At 54.0% G+C, this 26,808-nt stretch overlaps 1 protein-coding gene across 8 annotated transcripts in view; it reads left to right on the top strand.

Moving 5' to 3' along the window:
* Positions 1 to 1,827: 1,827 nt before the first annotated feature.
* Pxn (paxillin) overlaps positions 1,828 to 26,808 on the top strand; it is a 48,169-nt gene continuing 23,188 nt past the window's right edge. The window contains exon 1 of one of the 8 annotated variants that reach the window (XM_052168572.1): positions 1,828 to 2,001. In XM_052168572.1, the coding sequence (XP_052024532.1) occupies positions 1,989 to 2,001 (13 nt within the window). In that variant the 5' untranslated portion in view covers positions 1,828 to 1,988. Of the gene's footprint in view, positions 2,002 to 2,639; positions 2,734 to 4,439; positions 4,691 to 4,843; positions 4,882 to 9,916; positions 10,041 to 26,808 lie in introns of those variants that run through there. The other 7 variants (XM_052168568.1, XM_052168573.1, XM_052168567.1 and 4 more) reach the window with 7 other exon arrangements.

Below are 26,808 nucleotides of genomic sequence, written 5' to 3'. Positions count from 1 at the left end.
TGGACTTCTGCTAAGGGATCCTTGGCTTTGGTGTCCAGGTGGCCTGTCTCTGGTGGGCTGTCCTGTGTTTGTGGGCTCTGAGTTTTGGCTTGCCCCATCCAGTTTACTTCCTCTTGGTCTTTCCCAAGCATCAGGGTCCGCCTGGAAAATCTGGCGTGACACAGAAGGACTTGGTGTCTCAGTTCCTGAGAAAGAAGGGGGAGCGGAACTTGTGTGTGTGTGTGTGTGTGTGTGTGTGTGTGTGTGTGTGAGAGAGAGAGAGAGAGAGAAAGAGAGACAGAGACAGAGACAGAGAGACAGAGACAGAGAGAGACAGACAGAGAGAGACAGAGACCGAGACAACGACAGAGTTTTCATATACAATCCACAGGCTGCCATCACACTAACTCCACATGGTAGCTTAGATAATAGTTACAGTATGTGTGTACCCAGACACTTAGTAAATAACAGATTTGATTGATTGATCAATAGCTGGACCTGAATTTTATTCACATGATCTTTTTATTCACTTTACATCCTGCTCGCTGACTTTCCTGGTCACCTGCTTCCATAATCCTTCCCTCATTCCCCCCTCTTCTCCTCTGAGTAGGGGGGGTCCCCCATGGGTATCCCCCCACCCTGGTAGTTGAAGTCTCCGTGAGGCTAGGTGCTTCCTCTCCATTTTTACAAAAGAACTATTTATTTCATGTACATTGTCTTCAGACATACCAGAAGAGGGCATCAGATAATTGTGATCCACCATCTGGTTATTGCTGGGACTTGAACTCATGACTTCCAGAAGAGCAGTTGGTATTCTTAACCACTGAGCCATCTCTCAGCCCTGTCTGTATGTTTTTAGATACGGTCTTATGTAGCTGTGTCTGGCTTTGAACTGAACTGACTGTAGTGCTAAGGATGACCTCAAACCCCTGATTAACTTGCCTCTATCTACTAAATTCTGGGATTATAGCCTTGTACTGTCACACTCGGTTTGTGTGTGTGTTTTAAAAGTTTTCAAATATTTTAAATTTTGAGACAGGCCTCTCCATATATTGCCCAGGTTGGTCCTTATTCTTTCTGTAGTCCAGACTAACCTTGAATTTGAAATCTTGCCTCCGTCTCCCAACTAGCTGAGATTATAGGCCTGGGCTACTGCACTAGACTCAGGCTCAGCTTTTAATCATCCAGTTTCTGAGTGTAGGGGACCAGAGCCTCCCTAGGGCAACTCTGCTAGGATCCCGAAATGAAGTTTTGGTAGTTTTCGCTTTGCTGTAATGTGGGATATCTCTGCTCTCAAAAAATTTGGCAGTCTCTAGGAAGGGGGAAAGGGGGAAAGGGGTAAAATGAAAGGTTTCATAACCTTCGAAGTACTGGATCTGGGGCCAGAGTTGGTCGCAGCCACTGCTGATGTTGGCAGTCAGGAGGCGGGGTCTCAGGTTCCAGGCCGGCTGGAGGTACAAAGAGACCCTGCTCCACAAAAACTACATCTAGGATTCTACTCTGGAATAACCTGCCCTGCCATCAGTACAGAGGGCAACCCAAGAATCGTCCCAAGGCTCCAGGCAAGCCGATTTAATTGATTTAATTCTCCTGGGAGGTGACCTACGGGGACTCAGATAGAGGGATGGGTGTACAAATCCCTCCTCTGTCACCGAGTGACAGATATGCCTGAAGGTCAGGTCAGACAGAACGCAGAGGTTCATGGCCCGGAGACACCTCTAGCTCGTTCAGCCACCAGGGGGCGCCACCACCGCGCCCAGCTTTCGCCCCTCGCGGGATTGGGCGTGCTCGGGGTCGGCGGTGGGGCGTGGCCAGCGTGCGCGCGGGGGCGTGGCCAGCCTGCCGCGGGCGCGCGCGGCGGCGGCGGCAGTGGCGGAGGAGGCGGCGCGGGAGCGGGTTCCGTTCCGGGCCGGGGCTGGACGCGGAAAAGTTGCGGGGCGGCGAGGAGCAGCCCCGAGACGGGCAGCGAGGGCGACATCGAGCCGAGGGCCGGCGTCTGAGGGCCAGCCATGGACGACCTCGGTGAGTGCGGGAAGCGGAGGGCGGAGCGGCCGGGGCCGGGCGGCCGCCGATCCCACCCTGGCGCCCGGCTGGGCTGCGGTGCCTGCGGCCCGGGGGCTGTGCGGGCCGCACTTCGCGGTTGCGCCCGGGGACCCCGATCCCATGCTGGAGATCAGGGGCCCGCCTCGGGGAAAGGCGCCCCGCTCCTAGGGCAGACCTCCTCAGCTGTGGGACCCTCACTTCGTTTCCCCACCCCCACCTCAGAGCGGCTGCCTACCGGACTCGGAATCAGAGAGGCTGTTTCTTCTATCACCCCCGCTCTGTTTCCTCCAGGCCACCTCCCACTTTGCAGACTGCCCCCCCCGCCCCCGCTTAGGGGATATCGCCCCTTTCGGGAGAGCCCACCCGTTTCACATTACAGCCCACAGAAGAGCTTGTGAGGACCACACCCCCATTCTAATGACAAGTGTCCCGGGCTACTGCATAGAGACCCCCCCAACCCCCAGTCCCTCATCACACACCGCTTCAAGTCTAATCACCCTATATTACAAGATCAGCCCTTCCCCTTCAAGTCTAAACTTAGAAAGGCAAGTTTGGGGGGTGGTGGCTTATGACTCCGCCTCTCACCCACCGTTCCCAGACCCTGGTGAAATGCCAGAGGAATATGGAGAGGAATGGGCCGCAGGCTATGGCCGTCCCCGAACGTGTCCTGGCTGGCGAGGTCCCCCACCGCCAGCATCAGAAGCCCCACAGGTAAAGAGGACAGGGTGCCCAGAACAGAGATTCACTGTCCTCGTGTTATTGGAGCCTGGGGCTGTTCTTTTCAGTCCACACTTGGTCTGCTGTTAGCACACAGGAAAGAAAGGCTCTCCTGGAAGTGGATTTTAAACCCAAGGGGGTTGATTCAGGGGTTCTAGGGATGCCCTGTGAATCCCAGAGTGAAGGAGCCCTGTCTTTCCTTCCCCCGTAGGGCCCCTCAGCTGAGGAGGTGTGTGTGGGATAAATTCTTCCTCTGTAGGAGCCTTGTTTTCATTCTCTGCACTGTGGATGGCTTGTGTGACCACTGGTGCCACCCGTGCCCCTGGCTCCGAGGAGCAGATTGACTAGATAGGACTGAGGACCCTCTCAAGCAGCACGGGGTACCAAGTTAAGACCAGTCATTTTTTAGTCACTGGCTTCAGTTTCCTTGTGGCACCAGTGAGCCCCCCTTCCCCCCAAGCATCCTGGAACTGGGGATGGTGTTGGGTCCTGCTTGTTTCATGGAGTGGGCTGGCTGCCAGGCATAGTTATGCCTTTGGGTCAGGCTTGGCAAGTCTGTTCCCAACGCACTCAAGGTTGGTGTGGCTTCCAGGCAGGTATTTGTAATTTTTGTTCTTCCACATAAAAATACCTAAGCCAGAGGGAGGCTGGGGAGGTGTGCTTTTGAGTAGGCGTCTGAAAGTGTTAGTGTCTCCCCCGGGTGGGAACGGGGGAGCTGAGTCCTACTCACAGTATCTCACAGGCTGGTTGAGGGCCCTGTTGCTTCTGGACAGTCCCCGTGCTGTTTGAAGGACTGAGAAAGTCTTTGTAATGCCCAAGGAGTCCGGAATTCCCATCTTCTGACTGTCTTCCATTTAGGGCCAGCACGCTGGTCTTTGAAAGGAAAGAGCGTGCTCTGGCAGACGGGAATTGTGGGGATCAAATGGGCTTTTTATGGAGACCTTACCCGTGCCTGGATTTGTCCTGTCTCCACAGTGGTCTCTCTGTAAGATCACCGGAGGCCATTGCTACCAGCGCTACTTTTTTTTTTTTAACAAACTGAGAAGGAAGGGACCTGGAGAGGCTGACTCGCTGACCCAAGGCTACACAGCCAAGAAACAAATGAGTCTGTGCCTGGAAGCTGGTCCCTGCCTGGGCAGCTCCTGTGTATATTCCTTCCCGGGAAGGGAAGGGGGTGGGCAGGGGGCGAGCTGGCGCTGGCAGGAGGGGTGGCAGTGGGTGGTGGCTGCCACCTGTGAGTGACTTCTGCTGCCTTCTCTAGACTCTCCAGTTGGTCCACTTCCTCGGTCTGAGCTCTCAGGGGGCCGTTACACCTGGCCGAGCAGAGCTCCGGGGTCGGGGGAGTGCATGTGCAAGAGGGGAGAGGAATTCGCTTCTCCGTCAGCTGTCTGGATGGCTGCTCAGGACACTGCCTGTCAGCTGTTTTCCTAAGTTGGGACGCTACAACAGCCAGCCCTCTTGTTTTTATTTGTGTCCCAAGAGAGATCTCCACCCGAGAACCTCCAGCTCGATTACCATGGAGGATGGTCTGAAGGTGATCGCCCAGTGTCAAGGCCGTGGGGGGCATACATATGGCCTCCCTGATAATCGTGGGCTTGGGCTTGAAAGTAAAAAAACAAGATAAATTGAAGAACTCTTCGCCTTCTCATAGCGGCCAGTGAGAGAGTCACTGCGTGCTGTTTAATAAGTTACAAATTTATAGCTCATTGGGCAGAAAAAAAACCAAAACGTAAACACAGCACGCCCTGCCTCCTCTGCGCGATCCCTGCGCTGTTTCTTGCTGTTGGGCCATTGCTTGGTGGCTTTCTCATTAGGGCTTAGATGCTGGTTTGGCCCAGAGCTCATTCTGTTCGAGTTCTGGCTGGAGTTTCCTGGACAGAGTTCTCACAACACAGATGCACTCCGAGTATGCCTTCTGCCCTGGCTCTCCTCTCTCTCCGCGTTCACGTTGGTAATGTATTTGGGGAGGCCGTGACCACAGTGCGGCCTGTCAGTAATTCCCTCTTGCTCCGCTGGAGACAGGCTCAGCACTTTTTTTTTTTTACTACCACTGTTGAGAGGGAGGTGTTTTTTTTTTCCCCCTCTCTCTTTCTCAGATGGAGAAACCTGAGCTGGGATGGTCCATGGCAGAGCTGGCTGAGGGTTTGTACCTAGACCGATCTAATTCTGGATCTGCTTGCCTTAATCGGAAAGCAGTAGGAGCTGGGACTGATCCGGGGAGTGGACCCAGAGGCCTGCTGAGTAACTGATAGTTACCTCTAAAGTTTCTGCCCTGCTAGGCTGGGAGGTCCCCAGGAAATGACTCGATAGCGTTGCCTTCTCCTCCATAGCGGGGGACACAGCCAGCTGTTGGCGGTGTCCAGTCTGCTGGAATCTGGACATGTCTCCTTTCAGCCTCTCAGCAGGCTTGACCCTTTGGAAAACAGTGCCTCATTGTGTTTGGGGGTGATGCTGGGGCGGGGGGGGGGTAAGGGAGTTGCATGGGGCATTCCGGGCTACAGAGCTGCCTAGTCTCCATAGAAAATCTGGCCTTGGGGCTTGCCTGTTTGTGGTACCTCTGTGTGTTAGGCCTGGGCCAGGGCACTTGCTGGGCTTGTAGCAGTGGCCATATCTAGTGGTGGGGCAGCGGTGCCCTCCTGGTGGGTGTTTTGTGAGGTGCCTGCCTTTAGGGGTGCCCAGCTTGGATTCAGACCCTGGGTTGTGTTTGATTTTTGATTGTTAGGCAAATCCTTCTGTGGTAAGGACACCAGGGATAAAATGGAGGAGAGCTGTGGGCTTTGGGCTGGGCACGGCTATCACACCGAGGGTGATAGCTTTCTGAGGGGACATTGCATGCTCCTCCTTTCTGCTTCTTCAGGTGTGGCCGTGTGTTGCAGAGACCTGGCCAGTCATTGGCTGGAGGGACCTGACGAAGGGCGGAGAGCTGGCTGTTGGGGCCCTGCGTGGCCTCTTCCCTGTGTTCTCACCTCCTGTGGTGCTTCTTGTGGTCTTTATCTTGTTTCAAGGCCAGAGATGTTGAAGAACTTCTTCCAGGCCCAACCCCACTTAGCCTTTTACTAAGCTTGTTCTGGGCTCAGGGCCTTGAAGAATAAAAATAACATCTACAGAGCACATTTTAAAAATTTGTTTTTTAAAGTCAAGGTCTCTCTATGCAACTGTGGCTGTCCCGGAACTTGCGATGTAGACCAGGCCGTCCTCAGACTTGCGTGATCTGCCTCAGCCTCCCAAGTACTGGGATTAAAGATGAGCACCACCATGTCTCATGTTCAGAACACTTTGAAAACCATGTGCACAGCTCTAGAACATTGCAGAACACTGCTTTTAAAACCACATGTGCGGGGCTGGAGAGATGGCTCAGAGGTTAAGAGCACTGTGTGCTCTTCCAGAGGTCCTGAGTTCAAATTCCAGCAACCACATGGTGGTTCTCAATCATCCCTAATGAGATCTGATGCCCTCTTCTGGGGTGTCTGAAGATAGATCTATCTATCTGTCATCTATCTATGTATCTGTATGTATGTATGTATGTATGTATGTATCTATCTATCTATCTATCTATTTTGAGCCTTTAGCCATAGCATTCAGGAGGCGGGGCAGACAGGCGGATATCTGTGGGTTCCCAGCCTGCTTGGTTTACGTGGGGAGTTCCAGGCCAGCTGGGGCTCTGCAGTGAGACCCAGTCTCAAAAAGAAAATGAAAATATTGAGCTAAGGGGCTGGAGAGATGGCTCAGCGGTTAAGAGCACTGGCTGAGCCGGGCGGTGGTGGCGCACGCCTGTAATCCCAGCACTCTGGAAGGCAGAGGCAGGTGGATTTCTGAGTTTGAGGCCAGCCTGGTCTACAGAGTGAGTTCCAGGACAGCCAGGGCTACACAGAGAAACCCTGTCTCGAAAAAAAAAAAAACAAAAAAACCCCAAAAATCAAAAAACAAAAACAAAAACAAAGAGCACTGGCTGTTCTTTCAAAGGTCCTGAGTTCAGTTCCCAGCAACCACATGGTGGCTCACAACCATCTATAACGAGATCTGACTTTCTCTTCTGGATTGTCTGAAGACAGCTACAGGGTACTTACAAATATAATAAATAAGTAAAAAAGAAAAAAGAAAATGTTGAGCTAAGAAAGAGAACAGGGGTGGGGTGTGGTGGGGATAGGAGAAGTTAGGGTGTGTGGGGGAGGGGCAGGGAGAATTACAAACCTGAGAAATGCTGATTAATCAACTCACTGGAAGGAAAGGTCAGGGTTTGTCTCTTCAACGAGGATAAGCGCCACCCCACTTGCCTCACGCTGGCCACCATATATATTCATATCCGATAAGTTTCCAGCTGACCGATTGCCTAACCAGTGCCGCTGAGCACTGTCCTCCCTAGGGAGGCTTCGGTCGCCGGGCCAGGAGCAGGCAGATGTGCCATTGGGAAGGCCTGCCACAGCCCGGTGGCCAAACCTTCCCTGACGATGGCCTTTAGTGCTTGTTCCCGGCGTGATTGGGGTATTGTGGTCTGTGGGATCGCCTGTCTTAGGGGCACGAAAAGTAGGAGTGTCGTGAAGCCCGTAGTTTTTGTTTGTTTGTTTGTGTGTTTGTTTCCTGGAACTTATTATGTAGACCAGGCTTGCCTTGGAACTCAAAGAGATATGCCTGCCTCTGCCTCAGAGTGCTGGGATAGAAGGGTACACAACCACACTCGGCCCTGCAACTTAGTTTTAAATGATATAGTAAAAGAAAAAAATCAAAATCCAATCCCCAGGGTCTCAGGTCTGTAGGGTGTTGGTTGACCCTGTGCGTCCTGGCCTCATGCGTCCTATAAACAGACCTCCTGTGTGCTTTTTCTAAAAGTGCATTTGTTAGCATTTATTTACCTTACGTGTATGAGGGATTTGCTCACATGCATGTATATGTATGATGTACACCCTAGCAGTGAGTTACAGGGCTCTGTGAACTGACATGGGTCCTGGGATTTGAACCTGGGTCTTCTGTAGGGCTGGCCGGCCAGTGCTCCTAACTCATGAGCTATCCCTTCAGCCCTGATGCTTGTTTGTTTTAAAGACAGTGTCTTGTAGTCCAGGTTAGCTTCAGACTTACTAAGTAGTGGATGAGACAGTGGCCCCGAGCTCCTGGTCCTGAGCCTTCACCCTTCTGCCTCTCAAGCCCTGGGATCACAAGGGTGCTCCCTCTCAAGGGTGATCTGCCTCTCAAGCCCTGGGATCACAAGGGTGCTCCCTCTCAAGGGTGATCTGCCTCTCAAGCCCTGGGATCACAAGGGTGCTCCCTCTCAGTTTATGCAGCGAGGGAGCCCAGACCTGACTTTGTACAGCTAGGCAAGCGTCTTGCCGACTGAGCTGTGCTCCCAAGCGAGCCCTTCCTGTAAACTTTGGAATAGAAACTCTCTCAGGCTGGGGAGATGGCTCAGTGGGTAGTGTTTGCCTTTGAAGCCTAAGGACCCCAGTTTGGATTCTCGGCCACCCACGTACAAAGAGCTGGAGGCACGAGGGGGATGCAGAGACAGGCTGATGCTCAGAACTCACGGGCCAGCCGGTTCAGGCAATGAAAGCGTTCCATATCTGCTGATGAGGAGACCATGTCTCAAATAGTAAGCTCGGGGCTGGCTGGCTGGCTTAGTGGGTAAAGGAGCTTGCTGCCAAGCCCTACAAGCTGGATTTGACCGCAGGCCCTGCATGCTACAAGGAGAGGATCAACTCTCACAGATTGTCCTCTGAGCTCCACAGACATGCGGGGGCGTGTGTCTCAGTGTACTGCCCTCCAATAAATTAATGTTCAACTTTTAAAAAAAGGGGGAGTGACAGGAAACCCTGCCTGTCTAACCTCTGGTCTCCACATGGAGTCAGACCCACATGTGAACATGTATGAACATGTATGAGCATGTATGCATGCATGGACCCCCTCCCCCAACTTAAAGCTTTTCTCCATCACTCAAAATAGCTGGTTGCCGTCAGCACTTGTATAATGGCCGTGCTGCGTTGTTTAGGGAGGAAGGATGAGTAGGGATTCTGTGCTCACAGCTGATGCAGTGTTTTCCATAGTTCCCTGTCCTCTGGTGTTGAGTCTGCAGATGTGGCATCCGTGGGTGCAGGGGGATGGCAGATTGTACATGGATTTATACCTACCTGAACGCGCACGCGGATAGGTGTGTACGTAGAAACATTTGCGCGTCCCATCCATTTGCCCCGGGTGGCTGGGTGTTCACATCTGTTGGTGTGGTCTTCAGTCTCTCTGCATGTTTAGAGAGAGAGACGGGGTATTGGAGAAGGGTTCAAAGGCGCCTTCCCCATGGTGGACTCGGAGTTGTAGAGCGGGGTGCTGGCCTGTGTCTGCGTGGGTTGGCCTTCTGGGGCCGTAGGTGGTGGGAAGAGAACCTATGAATAGGAGGTGTGCTGTCAACTGGGGAGGTAGATCACAGCACTGTGACCGGTACAGAAAACCAAACCAAAACAACAACAAGAACAAGAACAATAACCAAACAGGATCAGAGAGACAGGACATGTCTATAGGAGCAGAGTCAGCGTCAGCTTGCAGAGTTCAAGGGTTGTCTGGGCCAGTGGGCCTGTGGGTTACAGAGCAGGAGTAGATGTCTTCAGGCAGTGTGAGCCCAGGAGGGGCAGGTGTGTGTGTGTGTGTGTGTGTGTGTGAGAGAGAGAGAGAGAGAGAGAGAGAGAGAGAGACAAGGTAATCTCTTTAGCCTGTGACGGGCCAGCATGGTTAGCCTGTGGGCACGGCCCTGGCTTTTACTCAGTCTGGCCCTCTGGTTTTCCAGTGCTCTCAGCTCTCCTGGATCTCCACTCCCCAGGTCCCACTTGCGTTGCGTTGCGTGCTGAGTCAGTTGGGGCCCCTGGGCCTCTAGCTTTTGGCTGGGGTCGGTGGTAGGTTGGATGGCCAGAGCCCAGCACTAGTGGCCCCGTTGGCTCAGAGGCAGAGCTGAGGCACATCTTGAGCTGTCGACAGGCCCTCTGGAAGCCAGTGCTTCATGGACGGGGTGGGCGGACTGGGTCTCTGTCCATCAGCAAGACTGCTTGGGAGGGGATCACGGAGGCTTCCCAACCAGGCCTGGATGTGGTGCGTCGGGGCCTTATACTGCCATCTCAGAAGTCGCCTGATGTGTGTTTTATGGGGGAGGGGACGGGGCCTGGAGGAAGCTTTATGTAATCCTTGGCTGGAGCTCAGGTAATTGTTTTAATGAAATGGAATGCAGCTTATTCAGAACTTGCTTGGCAGAAACAGCCATGTTCTGGTCTGTTTTCTTGTCGAGGATCCCGGGGTGTATCTTTCCAGCTGTTTTGAATCATGGACTCTGGGTGAGCTGGGCAAGGTGGGCGGAAGCCACTGACTGGGGCGCTCCTTCCTCACGGGTGTGTGTGTGTGTGTGTGTGTGTGTGTGTGAGGGGGGATGGGGAGGGTCAGGGAGCTTCATTCCAGCTGCCTGGCCTTTCTCAGCTGTCACCCCCATAACACATCCGGTGTTTGAAAAGCCTGCCCCCTGCCACTGAGATACCCCACCCCAGTGCCAGTGAGTCTTTCTGAATGAGCCATGGAGCTTTTGACCTGGCAAGGGAGACCCTGCTGGAGGCGGGCTGTGAAGGGAGTGCAGTGCGGGCAGAAGAGGGCATGGGTGCCCAGCCCAGAGGCAGAAGGCCCTTCCTCCGGGAGTACCTCTGCGTTTACAGTTTTACTTCACCCTCACAGCCAGCCCCTACCCCACCCCCCTTAAGCAGGTTGATTATTACTTTTATTTACCATATGTGTGTGCGTGCGCACGCGTGGACGTGGACACACACACACACACACACACGCACATACACACACATGCACACTTGTCTGCACGCACACCACGTTTTGCACATGCCTACACAGGCAGAGCAGACGGTCGGATCCCCCGGAACTGGAGCATAGGCCGCCGCGATCCACCTGATGTCCTTGCTGGGAATTGAACCTGCGTGCTTTGGAAGAGCAGCCAGTGGTTGTAACTGCTGAGCCTCCTATGTGTCCCTTCTCAGTGAAATGCCTTTAGTTTTAAAATTACACTTATTTATTTACTTACATATTCGTAAATTACTTAATTTACTTACCACGCACATGTGTGTGCATGGATGTGTGGGAGTCAGAAGATACCTTGCTTGAGTTTCCCCTTTCTGTCTACCCTGTGGGTCTCGGGGGTTGATCTTGGGTTGTCCGTTGTGGGTGACCCCGACCCCACCCAGTGGCATCAGCTTGGTCCACTGTCTCTTGCGTCCTTGCGGTCCCAGAGTGTCTCCAGTCATCTTGGCCCCTGATCTGGTTTCCTCTTTTTCAGTCTTTGGCCCAGCCTGGGACATCCTTGCCCACTTGCTGACACACTTCCTACCCGTGGGTGTGCCTTCCTTGCCTCTCCTTAGGCTGCAGCGTCTCTACAGAACCTTCGGTCCTCTCCTCGCCCCCTCTGCAGGTGCTTTAGTGGGAGCCCCTCCCCGGTTCCCCTGAAGATTTCTCTGGGCTGTTTTCTTCTTGTTTATCTACTTCCATGACCCCTTTAGGAACTTTTGTGCTGGCAACTCCCAAAGTTCTGTCTCCACCCCTGACGTGGATTCTATTGTCCAGATTCTTCCGGTTTGCGAGCCGGCAAAGTCCCAGCTCATTTCCGTTCTGCGCTCTCTCGGAGGCCTCAGCTATTGTGCGAGCTCTGTGCGTGGCCCGCTGCTCTTTTCTTGGCCTCTGTATAGATAATGGATATAACGTTCGAGGTGGGAGGCGGTCGTCCCAACCAACAAATGAGGAAGTGAAATGGAAGCTCACAGGCATGGGGTGTGGGGTCACCCCAGTGCCAGTGCAGACCACAAGGGAACTTAACCCGGGGCTTCTGGTACTCAACCCATTCTCCTTTTGAGTCCCCTCCCAGTACTCCCGATGGGGGGGTTGGGGTGAGACAGACTCGAGTAACTTAGGCTGGTTCCAGACTTGCTCTATAGCCAAGGACTACCTTAAATTTATAATCTCACGTCCTCTGCCACACATCCGTGGCCTTGCAGTGGGCCTCAGCACACCTGTGCCCGCAGGGCTCTTTAGCAGCCTGGAGACTGTGACTTAGTGGTTTTCTAAGAGAACATAAAACGTGGCCACCTCCTGGCACCCTGGGGCTGTGCCCTGGAGGTGTGTGGGTCTTCCCTCAGTGCTGGCAGCGTGAGATTAGTTTCCTCCTGTGGTGTTTCAGTTCTCTTGAGTCTCTTTGGTGGCTTAGAGGGGAAGAAGCAGGGAAGGAGGTTGTCCCTTAGCGTGGCTTACACTGACCCCTCACGTAATGCTGGTGTCTGAGAGCTGCGACAGCTAGCTGTCCGGGATCCATTTCCTGCTCAGCCTTGGGCTGTGAAGGATAGACACACTGTGACATCCATGAAGCCTCCCAGAGCGTGCTGGGCACGCACCGAGGCTTCTTCAGCCGTAGGGCAGGGGAGCAAGCTGGGAGGGATGCACACACCCATTACATTGTCCTAGCATAGGGTAGCGGGGGCCAGCCTGGGCTACAGAATGGAACCTTGTCTTAGAAAGAGCAAAACAATAGGGTCTGAAGGGACTGCTCAGCAGTTGAGAGCAATGGCTGCCCATACACAGAACCCACATGATGGCTCACAGCCACCGGTAATTCTAGTTCTAAGACATCCAGTGTCCTTTTCTGGCCTTCATGGGCACCAAGAATGCATGTAGTGCACATTATACATACATACATACATACATACATACATACATACATACACACATACACACATACATACATACATCATACACTCATGCAGGCAGAGTTTATTTGTATGTTCATACAAATACATACATTTTAAGCTTTTACATAGGGAAGGGGGAGCGTGCTGTTTTCAGGACGGGCCCTGGGATGGCTGTGGGTGGACACAGGCCTGATACGGAGCCGGCCCAGGGGCCATCCCCTCTCAGGGCAGCTGATCTTCCCGGGGGCTGCCCTGGGCTCTGTTCCGGTTTGGAGTGGCGCAAGCTTTTCCTGTCAGTTTCTAGGAAGGCTCCTCTTCCTCGGGTGGAAGTGGGAGTGCCGGTGGGCCACACCGGGTGGGCCACGCCTGGTTCCTGTGACCTCCTGGCTCCTTGGTGCTCAGGGCTCCTTATCTGCTGAGCTCTGGGGCTGGTGTGCCGTGCGGCTACGGTGTCCGCACCTCTGCTCTTGCTCTTTGGCCGCCGGCCTCAGCTCTTTTGGCCATGAGCTGTTCAAGAAGTCCTGCCTCTTCTCTGTCTTCAGAAGTCCGTTGGTGAAGTTGGTTTGCTGATGGGCCAGGCCAGAACAAGCAAGTGTCACCTGGAGGTGGTTGTCTGCCTTCCTGAGGTCACTTGTAGTCATCGGTTTCCAAACATCCTGTTTGTGGCTGTGGAGGAGAACTGTTGGCCAGGAGGCAGGTTATCTGTTCCCCCCCCCCCCCTCACCTGTCCTCAGGCGAGTGTGGGGCCAGGGTGTCAAAGGTCACCCTCTCACCAAGGGGCTGGGTGTGCAGCTGTGACTGCAGCAGCTGGTGGCAGCTTGTTGGGCACCGTCCTCTCCTGGTTCAGTAACTGGTTCCATCCTGTCCTGGTTCTGTCCTCTCCTCTCCCTACTTTGCCCACCTGGGACATTTTCCCTGAATGTTCAGGCAGCTGGAGCTGACCACCCTTCTGGGCTCCCGGGACTGAGAGTCGCAAGCCTTCGCCTCCCTCAGTCACAGCAGCTCCCCGGCTCCCTGCTCACATGTGGGGCTTCAGATGGGGTTGGTGGGGGTTCCTCTTGTATCTGTTTTTGGGAGCATCTTCATGAGTCACAGGAGGGCCTTGCATTTACGGTGTTGCCAAGAATGATCCTCCTGCCTCAGTACTGGGATGACAGACTTGAGGCACCACAGCTGCTTCATGTTGTGTCTGTTCTTGGCGGTGCTGAGATTTGAACCCAGGCCCTCACAGCACTAAACTGGTGCTGGGGTATATCCCCTGCCTTGCTTTCCTTTCCTTTCCTTTCCTTTCCTTTCCTTTCCTTTCCTTTCCTTTCCTTTCCTTTCCTTTTCCTTTCTTTTCCTCCTCCTCCTCCCCCTTCCTCTTCCTCCTCCTCCCTCCTTCTCTCTTTCCCCCCCTTCCTACCAGCTACAGGGTTTCTTTGTGTAACATGACTGTCCTAAAACACTGTAAACCAGACTGACCTCGAACCCACAGTATTCTCCTGCCTCTGCCTCCCCAGTGCTGGGATTAAAGCCATGCACCACCACCACCCGGCTTGAGGATTGTGTTGTAACCTGCGGGCCCCACACAGCTCCTCTCTGCTGTCACAGTGTGACCTCCTCTGGTCACACTGGACTTTGATTCCCACATGTCATGGGGGTAGCAGGTGGTGGGGGAGGGCATTCTGGGGCGCATGTGGACGGATTGGAGCTTGACTGGCAGTGCCGCCATTGAGGGGGGAGGGGCTGCCAGTGGTGGGAGGGAGAAGGGAGTGTGTCTGAACCAGGAGGGGGCAGGCCCGGAAAGTCAGGTGTGAGCAGCTGGGCCTGGGGGAGGTGCTGGGAGGAGGTTTTCTGCCTCCACCCAGTCTTCCCCCCTCCAGGCCCCAGTGAGGAAGGCACTACCCACAGCCTGCCTAGGAACAGTCTCCTGCCAGCCCTGAGCTCCTCGCTTTTTCTCTGACTTCTTGCTTCCTCTGCTCGAGTCCTGCTGTTGGCTGGCACACATATAGAATGGTTACTTCTTCAGGTTGGCGGGCTTTCGTAATTACAATGTGTCTCTTTGCCCTGGAGTCTGTTGTGTGTGACTAACAGAAGCTCCTCCCGACCCTTTTCTTGCTCCTCAGTTTAATAAAGTAGTTGTTAGGAGCGCCTTTTGGGTGACCTCAGCCCGGCCGCTGGGCTCTGCGGACAGACGGACGTAATCTGTAGAATGTGAGCCTCAGCCCGGAGAGGAGAGGAGAGGCCGGGTCAGGGCCGTGGTCGCAGATCCTCATCTGGAGCCCATCCCACATCTTACAGCCTTTCTCTCAGGAAGTTTCCTTTGTTGTGGTAGGCCTCCAAGCTGACCCTTGAACTCAAGAGACTTTTAAGTCTCTGAGCAAGTCAGCCCACGCCTCCTCCGTTTTGTGTGTGTGTGTGTGTGTGTGTGTGTGTGTGTGGCATTGTGGCCCATAAAGTCATTCTCATTGGGTGAATCGTCACTCCTGTTCTGTGCGACTGTCTCTCACAGCTGTGGCTGCAGCATGGTTCCTGGATCGCCTGTTCCTGGGCCACAGCGAATGGCCGCACGTCAGGAGCAGGCAGGGGCATCTGCAGCTCCGTCCACTGCCACTGTGTCCTCCTCAGAGAGCCACTCTAACCTTTTCTCTTGGAGGACAGGGTGTCCCTATGTTGCTCAGACTGGCTATGCAGCCCTGGCGCAAGCGACCCCTCTTCAAGTCTCAAGTGCCAAGGGGTGGACATAGGTCATGTCTGTTATACTTTGACATGTTTTGGGGGAGGAGCAGTGTCCTGTTAAAAATTATTTTGGGGGTGGAACTGGAGAGATGGCTCAGAGGCTAAGAATAGTGACTGCTCTTCCAAAGGTCCTGAGTTCAAATCCCAGCAACCACATGGCGGCTCACAGTCATCCGTAATTAGATCTGACGCCCTCTTCTGTGTGTCTGAAGACAGTGTACTCACATATAATAAATCTTTGAAAAGTTATCTGGGGGTTTCTACTCCACCTAAGATCCTTTTGCTCCCAAATAAAAGACACGAACCTTTATATTTATGTGTAATAAGCCTTGAAATCACTAGAGCCGGGCAGATGCCAACCCTCTGCTCTGTCTTGTCTACTTTCCTGTCAGTAGCCCCAGGATGGCACTTGCCACGCTCCGACAGGCTGGCCCTGATGGCGTGCTTCCCTTCTCTCCCTGGACTGGAAGCCTGGGCTCCTTCAGCCTGGCTGTCCTCTCCTCCTTCAGCCCCGCCGCCCTCCCCTCTGCCCAGCTACAGACTGTCAACATCTTATTAACCAGTCCTGGGTAACTTGGGGGCAAGGTCTACACAGTAAAAGCTGGTATCTGTGAGGCTCTGAAGGATCCGAGCACCCAGGTCTTGGAATACCGCATCAGCACCAGACCAACCCACCGCAGCCCAGGGCTCAGAGTTTCCACCGTGGACTGGCCTGGGAGTTTCGCCACGTTCATTTATCTTCCCCCCAGTGCCTTTAGATCGGTCTTTATCTTCAGAGTTTGTTTCTTACAGCCAGCATAATTTAAGTTGCGTTTTAATTAGTCTGATAACATTTAACTTTATTTTTTTTCCTTTTTTGATTTGTTTTTCTTTTTTTTTCCTTTTTTTTTTTTTTTATTTTTTATTTTTTTTTTTGGTTTTCCGAGACAGGGTTTCTCTGTGTAGCCCTGGCTGTCCTGGAACTCACTCTGTAGACCAGGCTGGCCTCGAACTCAGAAATCGGCCTGCCTCTGCCTCCCAGAGTGCTGGGATTACAGGCGTGCGCCACCACCGCTTGGCAACATTTAGCTTTATGTTGTGGGCTTTAGCATCTTAACTGTCTGTCAGAGGAGTACATCTGTCATTTGTCCTCTCCTCACACCTTCTGTTCATTCCTTTTTCTGCCTTTCGGAGTCACTATTTTTAGGACTCCGTTTTCTCTTCTCTAGTCGTATTTAGCTAGAACTCATTGGTTTAGTATTTTAATTATTTGTACGTTTAACTATCAGTTGCTTTCAAACCATGTTTAACTATTGATGTTTAAAAATCTCTTATCACAGTAAATTCATTTTCCTCCCTGTGCTTTTTGTTTTTGTTGGTAATTCTGCCCCTGCGTACATTATAAAACACACACAGTCTTGTCTGCCCTTTGGAGTTTGTTCTCAATTGTCTGGTGGTGGTGGTGGTGGCGGCGGCAGCTGCCTCAGTGCACACCTTTAAATTCCAGCACTTGGGAGGCAGAGGCAGGTAGACCTTTGAGTTTGAGGCCAGCTTGGTTTACAGCGGGAGTTCCAGGACAGCTGTGTAGTGAGACCCTATTGCTCTCTCTCATTCACATCCACACACCCCCACACATATGCACGCACACACGGGTGTGTATATACACGGGCGGGCAGCGTGAGGGTGGCTGGCACTGTGAAGTTGTGCATGTTTGGCATCTGTAGATCTCTGGGTTCAGGCCTCAGTACCAAAAACAAATAAACAACAAAACATTGTAGAGAATTTAACATTTTTTTCTTCCTTTACTTCCTAGTTTCTCTTGTTAAACAATGTAACAATGTCTTCCTCCCTGGCTGAGCCCCCAGTTCACTCAGACCCACCTTCCGTGGCAGGCCATGCTGCAGAGCCCACGGGAGATGCTGTGCACACCCCACACCCTGCAGCGTGGGCTTCCTAAAACACAGTTCGGGTGTTCCCTCTACCGGGACAGGTGTGAGCAGCCCCTCAGGACCCCTCCCCTTAAGCGCCAGGCCAAGGCGCCCAGCGGAGGGCCCTGACCCTGCCTGCGCCCACATTCCTGAGCAATGAGCTCCCCTCCTCCACTTTGAAGGAAACCAGGCAGGCCACACAGTGAGCTGAAGCCTTAAGTACCCACAGGGGGCAGAGGCTTGTGGAATATTCCTTTTCCTTTGCTTTCTTTTTTCCTCCTTTCTTCCTCTTTTTTTAGAGTTGGGGGTAGTGTGGTTGGAAGGAGGGGTAGTGACCCGGTCATAGTAGATGGAGCATTTCCTGATAAAGGGCGGAGACTCTGCTTCTCTGACTGGCTGTGCTTCACAGAGACTTAGTGCTCCCGGAAAGAAATACTCAGGAGGATCAGGAATGGGGTGCTCAGGGAGGGTCAGGAGGTGGGGTGCTCAGGGAGGGTCAGGAGGTGGGGTACTCAGGGAGGGTCAGGAGGAGGGGTGCTCACAGAGGGTCAGGAGGTGGGGTGCTCACAGATCAGGAGGTGGGGTGCTCACAGAAAGTCAGGGGGTGGCGTGTTCACAGAGGGTCAGGGGGTGGGGGGCTCACAGATCAGGTGGTGGTGTGCTCACAGATCAGGAGGTGGAGTGCTCACGGAGGATCAGGAGGTGGGGTGCTCATGGAGGATCAGGAGGTGGGGTGCTCACAGATCAGGAGGTGGGGTGCTCACAGAGGGTCAGGAGCTGGGGTGCTCACAGAGGGTCAGGAGGTGGGGTGCTCACAGATAAGGAGGTGGGGTGCTCACGGAGGATCAGGAGGTGGTGTGTTCACGGAGGGTCAGGAGGTGGGGTGCTCACGGAGGGTCAGGAGGTGGGGTGCTCACAGGATCAGGAGGTGGGGTGCTCATGGAGGATCAGGAGGTGGGGTGCTCACAGAGGGTCAGGAGGTGGGGTGCTCACAGAGGGTCAGGAGGAGGGGTGCTCACGGAGGGTCAGGAGGAGGGGTGCTCACGGAGGGTCAGGAGGTGGGGTGCTCACGGAGGGTCAGGAGGTGGGGTGCTCACGGAGGGTCAGGGAGTGGGGTGCTCACGGAGGGTCAGGGGGTGGGGTGCTCACGGAGGGTCAGGGGGTGGGGTGTTCACGGAGGGTCTGGGGTGGGGTGCTCACGAAGGGTCTGGGGTGGGGTGCTCACGGAGGGTCGGAGTGGGGTGTTCATGGAGGGTTGGGGTGGTATGAACTGAGGTGGAAACGCAGATCTGCTGCAGCAAGAGGCTTGGCTAGGCTCACCAGCCCACTTCTGTAGTGTTCACCGAGCTTCTGATGTCCCAGGCTCTGGGCGGGGCTCAGAGAGCCTGAGGATGTGTGAGCTGCCCCTGCCCTCCTGGGCTGTCCAGGGGCTGAGGGATATTGACACACAGCCCGCACTACTATGACGTGCTCTCCTCAGGGAAGAGCTCGATGCTTTGGGAGCGCAGAGAAGCAGGGCCTCAAACCAGGAACAGAGCAAGGCCGGGAGAAAGTGGTCCTCACGCTGTTTGTTGTCCGAGCTTTACTTTACTTAGATCGTGGAAGTGTAGAGTACACGGGTTGTCTCAGATGGTATCGCCATGGACAGACATGAGCATTTAGAAAGGCTTTCATCTTTTAAGGAAGGAGATGACCGTTCTGAGATAATATTTGTGAGCCTCGAACAAGAGGTGCCCGGCTAACACATTCCTTTTTTGTTAGGTAGACAACTGAACCTTTCAATCCTGTGTTGCTAAAGAGGAAACCGAGGTGTGAGATCCAACAGATAAGACAAGACTGGAGGGTGGGTGGTCTGTGGAGGAGGGCGGCAGGGGCAGCGGCCTGGAGGGAGGAGGCACTTGTATGTACTTGTGTGTGCGTGTGTGTGAACTCACTGTGCGACTTGGACTTGGTTACTTACTGTGACTTGGTAGCCTGAGTCCCCCTAGTTGGAACTTTCTTTTTTTTTTTTTTTTGGATTTGTTTTTTTTTTTTGAGACAGGGTTTCTCTGTGTAGCCCTGGCTGTCCTGGAACTCACTCTGTAGACCAGGCTGGCCTCGAACTCAGAAATCTGCCTGCCTCTGCCTCCCAGAGTGCTGGGACTACAGGCGTGCGCCACCACCGCCTGGCTAGTTGGATCTTTGAAGCAAGGCAACCGGCCTGAATCACAAGGGCGAGGATGGTCGTCACCAGTGCTTCTCCACAGAGTGGCTTTTTAGGGGGAGCCATGTTAGAGCCGCTGGGCTGAGGCTTGGGCATGCGTGTCTTGACCTCCAGTGTGGTGCTGAGCCCTGTGTAGGCTCAGTTGTACCAGACACACACACACACACACACACACACACACACACGCACACACACACACACCCCGCCGGTTCTGAGGGTATTTCTATGAGAGCAGGGGGTCTGACACTGCCCTGGAAGGGCCTCCGGGGCCAGCTTATAGTAGGAAGAACCTGGCTCTCCTGACACCCTGCTTGGCTGAGCCGTCTTCCTATTGCACATGGAACTGCTGAGACTGCCCTCAGCACAGATGGGAACAGGCAGAGAGAGACCCGAGGGTTCCTGTGTGCTCTGAGAGAGGCCTTGGAGCAAGGCACGTGCAGCCTCCGGAACTTTTCCAAGACCTGGCAGTAGAATGACCTGTGCTTAGCAGGAGACAAAACAGAGGTAGGCACCATATCATTTTCCAAACTACTTCACAGGCCCCTGGCTCTGCTTCCTCCTGTCTTCCCTGTCACAGCTGGTGTCTGTCTGTCCTCCTGCAAGACAGGTCCGGGAGGCATCCTCCTTCCTCACATGCCCCCGGTCAGCAGGTTTCTTGTTTCATTTCGAGCATTGTAACTTTTGTTCTTCCAACTGTGCCCTGCCTCCCTCCCATCCTGCCTGCACACTCTGGCTGAGCAATCTAGAGGCAGGCCTGGGCCTGCCTTCCCCTGCCAGCTACCCTCTGTGGAGGCCCTTGGAGGTCCAGACTGTGCCGGCCCTGGGCCCTCAGCTCCCCTCTGCCTCGCTGGGACTTGCACTCCGGGCTCCACTCTGTGTTCTGGCACTTTCCCAGGTTATTCCTACCTCCACCTGGAACTCGCCCCCACTTCTGCTGATCCCTCTGCTCCCCTCTTATAATAGGCCCCCCGCCATGCTCTCCTGTGCAGACGCTGTGTCTTTGTCCTTCCTGTGCTCAGCCAGAAGGTTTTGGGCCCACCAACTGAGGGCTGAGGTATTGAGGTGCAGAGATGGCCTCCTGTGAGGGAGGGACAGACCCCAGGCAAGCAGGTAAACCAGGAACACACGGCTCTGTCTGGAGACCCTGTGGGATTGGGTCCGTGTTGTGCCCCATGGCCTGCGGTAGCTTGTGGGTGTGTACTGCTGACACATCCCGTTCCAGTGACACGACACTGGAACAGCTATGGCCCCAAGCGCCATACTCATCCTGAGTATGAGAGAGAGGTGTGAGCGCAAGGCCGTGCTGTCAGCCGGCCCAGTGCACCGTGACTACTGGGAGCTTCCTCTGCAGAGAACTGTGGTGGGGACCCACATACAACACGGTTTACAGACCTGGAGGTCATCATGTCACTTGCTACTGTAAAAGTCATCTTCCTTTCTGGGCTCGGGGGAGGCTCTCCATCCTTTGGAGAGGGAAGACCTTCTGCCCAGGACAGGAGCCAGGCTGAATCAGGAGGAGGAGGAGGAAGGCAGGGCCATGTGCAGGCCACACCCACGTGGGTGTCTGTCACACTTAATGTCCAGGGCTTCTGGAGTGAGTCCCGAGCAGGCTGTGTCTTGCTGCGTCTCAGAGGCTGAACTTTGGAGTCAGCAACTGGAGGGCTTGGTTAGACCCATGCCTATGTTAGACCCTTCCTTGATGCCGGCGTTGTTAGGAGCAGATGTCTTTTGGGGGTGCGTAGGGCCGGAAGGCTGATGCCCAAGGGCCCAGCAGCATCTTTCTCTGTTGGCCGCGTGCACTGAGTTTCCACCTCCCAAGCACTGGGCTCTCGGAGGATTGCGCTTGGTGAGCTTCTGAGCTGGGAATGGCTTCACAGTCAAGGGGAGAGGGATTGGAGTTTTAATTGGGTCTTAATGCCAAGTCCCCTTCTCATGTAGCCCAGGCTAGCCTCAAACTCTTAATCTTTCTGTTTCCACCTCTCAAATTCTGGGGTTATAGGTATGAGCTGCGCATGATGTCCTGCTAAGATCTTTTTGTCAGAGACAAGTGTTCTGCTCCTGGTGTCTTAACAGTGGAGCTTGTGACAGTGTGGAGGGTCCCACTACCCAGCTGATGTCTTTCTGAGAGTCTTCTGCAGGCCAGGACGTTCTCTCATGCCTGCTCAGGTGCAGAAGTCAGGGGCGTCAGCAGCTGTCTGTCACCTGACACCCGCGAGCTTGGCACTGAAGCCATGTAAGGAAGGACTGTACACTTTTTATTAATTGATTAACGTAAAAGTTTATTATATTTTCTTTATTTACATGTGTGGGTGTAGGGTGGTGTCTGCGTAGACGCCAGAGGACAGCTTGAGGGAGCTGGTTCTCTCCTTTTGCCGTGGGATCCTAAGGACTGAAGGCAAGTTGTCAGGTTTGGCGGCAAGCGCGTCTCCATCCCACCACCCACCCCTTCAGGGTTGCGTGCTCTGGCCTTGCTGCTCTGCCTTCCGCTCACATCCTGTTTGTGCCCTCAGATGGCTTGTGAAAGGCTTGGGAACCCAAAGAGTGTAAGGGCCGCCAGGATGCCCAGGTGCTCACGAGGAAACTGCTCAGAGGTGCTGTTAGGACTCGTGGCCACCTTCTTGAGTGATCACAAATTCACACCGCATTTATTACAGAAAATTTTATTTGGATTTCTTAAGCCCAAACACAGCTATTAAGTGGTTCACTTGCAGGCTTAGACTGGGGGTGTCTGCTTCTCCTTAGCCTGCTTCTGAACCTGCCTGTGAACCCCCTGTAGGAGGAGCAGAACCAGAGCTCATTGTTGAAAGAGATTGCAGAAGTCTGTCTGGTCGACCAGGGGCCATGTATAATTCCTAATCCGCCAGAAAGGAGGCTGGAAGGAGAGGTGACCGGCCATAGATAAGAGTGTCAAGGACACATCACACTCGAGCCTGTGATGTCCAGTCAGAGCAGCCCGGACTCTGCCCAGCCCACCCACCACTTCTGAATGGAGCCGTGTGCACTCGTGCACCACACTCATGTATGCACACACCTGTGCACACACAGTGTTACCCTTGGCTCTTAGGACAGCAGCTGCTGGTGTGTTCTTTTGTTTTTCTATTAGCGTATATTAAATAGACACAGTATGTTTAGCCATGGCATTTTATGTGTGTATACCATCTTATTCTAGTTACCCCCCCACTCCCCTTTTGCTGACTCTCCTGTTGTGGGTTGTGGTCTTTGTTATTCTTCCAGTGCGGTTGTTTACTGGAGCAGGGCTTTATCAGCGGCTCCACCGTGGAAGAGTGTCTTTCCCTTCCCCAAGCATTGATTACCTGTAGATCCTCAGGGGAGCACGGGAGCCCCCCTACTCTCTTCACACCGTGCCTTTAGGCAGAGGACCTGGGTACAGTACGAGGCCAGCGTTACTGTTCTTTGTGTCTTGGTTTGAATTTGTCCTCACTGGGAACAGGAAATCTTGTTTACAGTCAGGGAGGTTGGACCACTCTTATCCCAGCTTGGATGACAGCTAGGCCTGTCTCAGAACTGAAGAGGGTCCGCCACCAAGGGACGACATCTGTGGAGGCAGGTATCACAGTGTGGGTACAGCGAGAAGGAGAAGAGGACGGAACCTTTCTCGCCTTGTAAAGGAGAAGTGAATTACCTCAGTCAGGTAAGGGGCAGGTGATTGACTGATCAGCTCACCGACTTGTGTGGTGACCACATTTCCTGTCTGGGCACCAAGACTGGCAGGAGAAATGGTTGCCCTGGCTGATAGCTTTCTTTTAACAGAGGTCACCTGCTTAACTGCTAAGGTCCCTGACTCACAGAGTTGTGAGGGAGTCATGGGATTCACTGTTGTCCCGTTTGTCCTAGGGAAGTTTACCCAGGAGTATCCTAGACAGCTGTGCTCCGTACATGGCTGAACAGGAAGTCCAGGTGCTCTAGATGCACTCCAGCCTGGCCCAGCCCCAGGTGAGCGGTCTCTGCCGCACTTCATTCTGTAGAGCCTGCCCGGACAGTCGCCCAGCTTTCCTTCAGAAGGGCTTCTTTTAGGAGACTGTCTCTATGGTTCAGCATCCAACATACAAACAAGCCTTTGGAATGCTCCTGTGTGTACAGTGGGGACTTCCTGTGTGATATTTCTGGGTACTTCGGACAGGCGCCGCTATTGCCATCTGTCCTCATCCCCGCTGGGTTGGGTTCCCTCAGCCCCAGACTGTCTCCTGCAGTAAAATCCAAAGTGGGGATGCGGCGGGTCCCACCCTGCTCTGCCCCCACCCCCACCTCCGTTGGTCTCCTGGGGTGGCCATCTGGGAGGGCAGGCCGTCTGAGCCGACCCAAGCAGGAGCCTTGGGTCTCCCTCTGCCTCTGGAGCCAGTGTGCAGACTCCCTCGGTCAGGGTGTCCGTGAGGCTGGCACATGCTTGGCTTGAGGCTGCAGCTCGGGGCGGTGGGCTTCAGGCTGGTCACATGACCTCACTGCTGTGTTCTACTTCCTCCTGCTGTGCATCTTCTTTCCTGAGCATGGGGGCCCTTCCCCCACCCCGACACATTTTGTCTCAGGAAAGCCTGTTTTCCGTTTTCTCCTGTGTGGTTTCCCAATCTGACTGCGGCCACCATGTGCTTCCTCCCTGTCCAGGAAGAGGCAGATTTCCCACCGTGAGAGTTGGAGAGGATCTTGATCTTCCCGTCTAGTGAGACCTGCCTTGCCCCTTTCAGGACAGGGACAGGCTGCAGCTGTCTGTCCCTCCTTTGTGGGAGGTACTGTCACCCCACCAGGGCCTCCTGTTGAGTTTGCAGGTCACCTGTGAGCAAGTGAGGCGCTTGTGGACAGGCAGCCGGGAAGAGGCCGAGGGCCTCTGTGCGTGGGATGGCTCTTTTTCAGGAGGTGCCAACTGTCTGTGGTGACACCAGCTGTCAAGGGGCCCGGCATTTCCTGGAGCTCTGAGCTCAGCAGATGGCTTCCTAAAATTGAGAGACTGAGGAGACCTGGGGTCGGAGGTGTCAGTTCCTCTAGGGAAGCAAGCCTGCCATGAGGAATGCTGTGGGCGGCTGGCCTGCTGCCTCCTCGCTTCCTCATTTCTTAGAGCACCTGGCTATCCAAGATGGCTGTTTTGACTCAAGTTTTGATGCCGAGGGTGTGTGTGGGGTCCTGAGGTCTCCGAGCCCTCTCTCATTCAGCACTGTGGCACATTTGGAGGAGACTTAATGGTGCCATCTTGAACCCACTTGAGTTGATTTTTTTTTCCACAGTAAAAGCAGATTGTCACATACGTCAGTCAGTACTTGATGACTGCTGGCCAACCGTGGGTGACGCTGCACCTCTTGATTGATTGTACATCAGGCCAGAGACGAGGCCAAGGTTAGCTCTTGGCTGAATCCTCTCTTACCCAGGCATGTGTGTGCCCTTGTGGGAACAGCATTTATAGAGGGCCAACCTGGAACTACCTGGTGTGTGCGTGTGTGCGTGTGTGCGTGTGTGTGCATGTGTGTGTGTGCATGCGCACTCCAGTGTGCGTGTGTTCGAGCCAGTGTCTGTCTCCTCCTTAGATGACTGGTGTGGTGTGTCTAGGAGAGCCAGCCCCATGGCCTGTGGGCTGATCTGGGAGGCTGCAGGTCTGGGCCTGGGGGAACCTTGCCGTGCTTGGCAGTGCTCAGGCAGGGGCAGCTGCAGTGTGATTAGAGGCCAGGAGGAAAATGCTTGTGCAAGGTGACCTGGTGTCCCACAGGTTAGGCTAGGTGTGCTGGAGGGGTTGTTTCCCCGCTTTTGAGCAGCTGCCTCTCCGGCCTGTGTATAGCCTTGTCTGTGGTGCCTCTGGTACTTCATGCTCTCCTCTTTCCTGGCCTCACTTCTCGGGGTCTTTGGAGCTTAGGCAGCTCCGGGTTCAAAGTCAGCGGGCTCTCAGGCCCAGCTGCAGTGGGAAGGAGTGGGGAGCACAGAAGCCCCCGGCTCCTCTGCCCCGCCTCTGCTATGGCGTGAGTTGGAGGCTGCTGGGCTCAGCTGATGTTCTCTGAGGAGAACTTGGAATGAACCCCAGGCATAAACGGGTGAGGTCAGTGGTTTGCTCAGCAAGAAAGCCCAAGTTAGTGACGACCTGTCACAGCTTCCAGGATCCCTGGCCGCCGTCCCTGGCTCCAGCTCCTTCCCCGTGCTGTTCCAGGGGACATGACCATCAGTGATGCAGATTTATGGTCCGTGTGCCTCTGTGCTAGAGTGGGAGGCCCACATCATTTTACTGCCAGCCACCATGATGACCGTCTCCAAGCTTCCCACCCATCACTCACAGTGAGCTCCTCAACAGCCTAGTACGTTTTCACCAGGCTGGTGAGCGGTGGGTTCAAAGCCATCTGCTTTTCTGTTGGGGAGGCTGCTGTCTCCATTGTGGCGCAGTGCTCCTGGGGTGGGTTACCAGAAGGGTGTACAGAGAGCCACGTGACACCAGAATAGCCCAGTCTGTGACACTTACAGCGTGGCTTTATGTGTGGACAGTGGGGCCTTGTGGTGCTGCGTGAAACTGTGCACTGAAGGCGCCAAGTGTGTGCAAAGGACTCTCGTGTTAGTTTGACCCCAGGAAGTGATTTGACTTCTCGCTCCTGTGTTAGCTTGGTCTCCACAAGCCTGCTGGGTCTTCCTAAGGTTGCGTGGGCTCCTCTCGTCTTTTGTCGCCTGGAGATCTGAACATCCTGGTAACAGGCAGATGAGCAGGGAGAGGCTCGGCCTGCACTTGATGTTGTTTGTAGAGACCCACGGCTGGAAAAGGGTGGCAGTGGGGCTGGGGCTGGGGGTCCCAGTCCTGCTAAAGAAGAAAGCTGTGATCAAGGCCAGAGCTGGGAGGGAGGGCCCTCTGGTTTCCTTTTCTGAGAGGCTCAGAGATGGGAGTGTCAACTCCAGGGCTTCCGTCCTTATCCTTGGCAACGACAGCAGTGGTGGGAGTGTTTGTCCTCTGTATCTGTGACTTTATACTTGAGGGTTCAGAAATATTTGGAGCTAGAAAGCACAGCTCAGTGCTATAGTTCTCGCATTGCAGAGGTCCTAAGTTCCCGTCTGGGGAAAAAGAGGAAAAGAAATATCTTAAAATCATGTATATTGGAGCTGGAGAGATGGCTTAGCGGTTAAGAGCATGCCCTGCTCTTGAGAGGACCTGAGTTTGGTTCTCAGAACCCTCCCCTAAGAGCTTCCAACCACCGGCAGCCCCAAGGGGATCTGACATCTGAACAGGACAACTCTGCAGGCACGTCCGCTGTGACCAGACCTGGCTACCTAACTTACCTGCTACCCACATGGCGAGTGGTGAGAAGAGGGAAGCGACTCCATAGTTGTCTTCTGACTTTTACATGTGCATGTGTGTATGCGCTTGCACACGTGCACACACATGCACGTGCATGTGCGCACACACACACACACATGCACACACACACACAGATATAAAAGGTAGTAAATAATTTTAAAAAGACTTATTTTGCCGGGCGATTGTGGTGCACGCCTGTAATCCCAGCTCTCTGGGAAGCAGAGGCAGTGGATTTCTGAGTTCGAGGCCAGCCTGGTCTACAGTGAGTTCCAG

The sequence above is a fragment of the Apodemus sylvaticus genome, chromosome 22 (genome assembly GCF_947179515.1).
Source record: "Apodemus sylvaticus chromosome 22, mApoSyl1.1, whole genome shotgun sequence".
Classification (NCBI taxonomy): Eukaryota; Metazoa; Chordata; class Mammalia; order Rodentia; family Muridae; genus Apodemus; species Apodemus sylvaticus.
The sequence above is the reverse complement of the archived record's forward strand: the minus strand, read 5'-3'. Positions and strand labels throughout refer to the sequence as shown.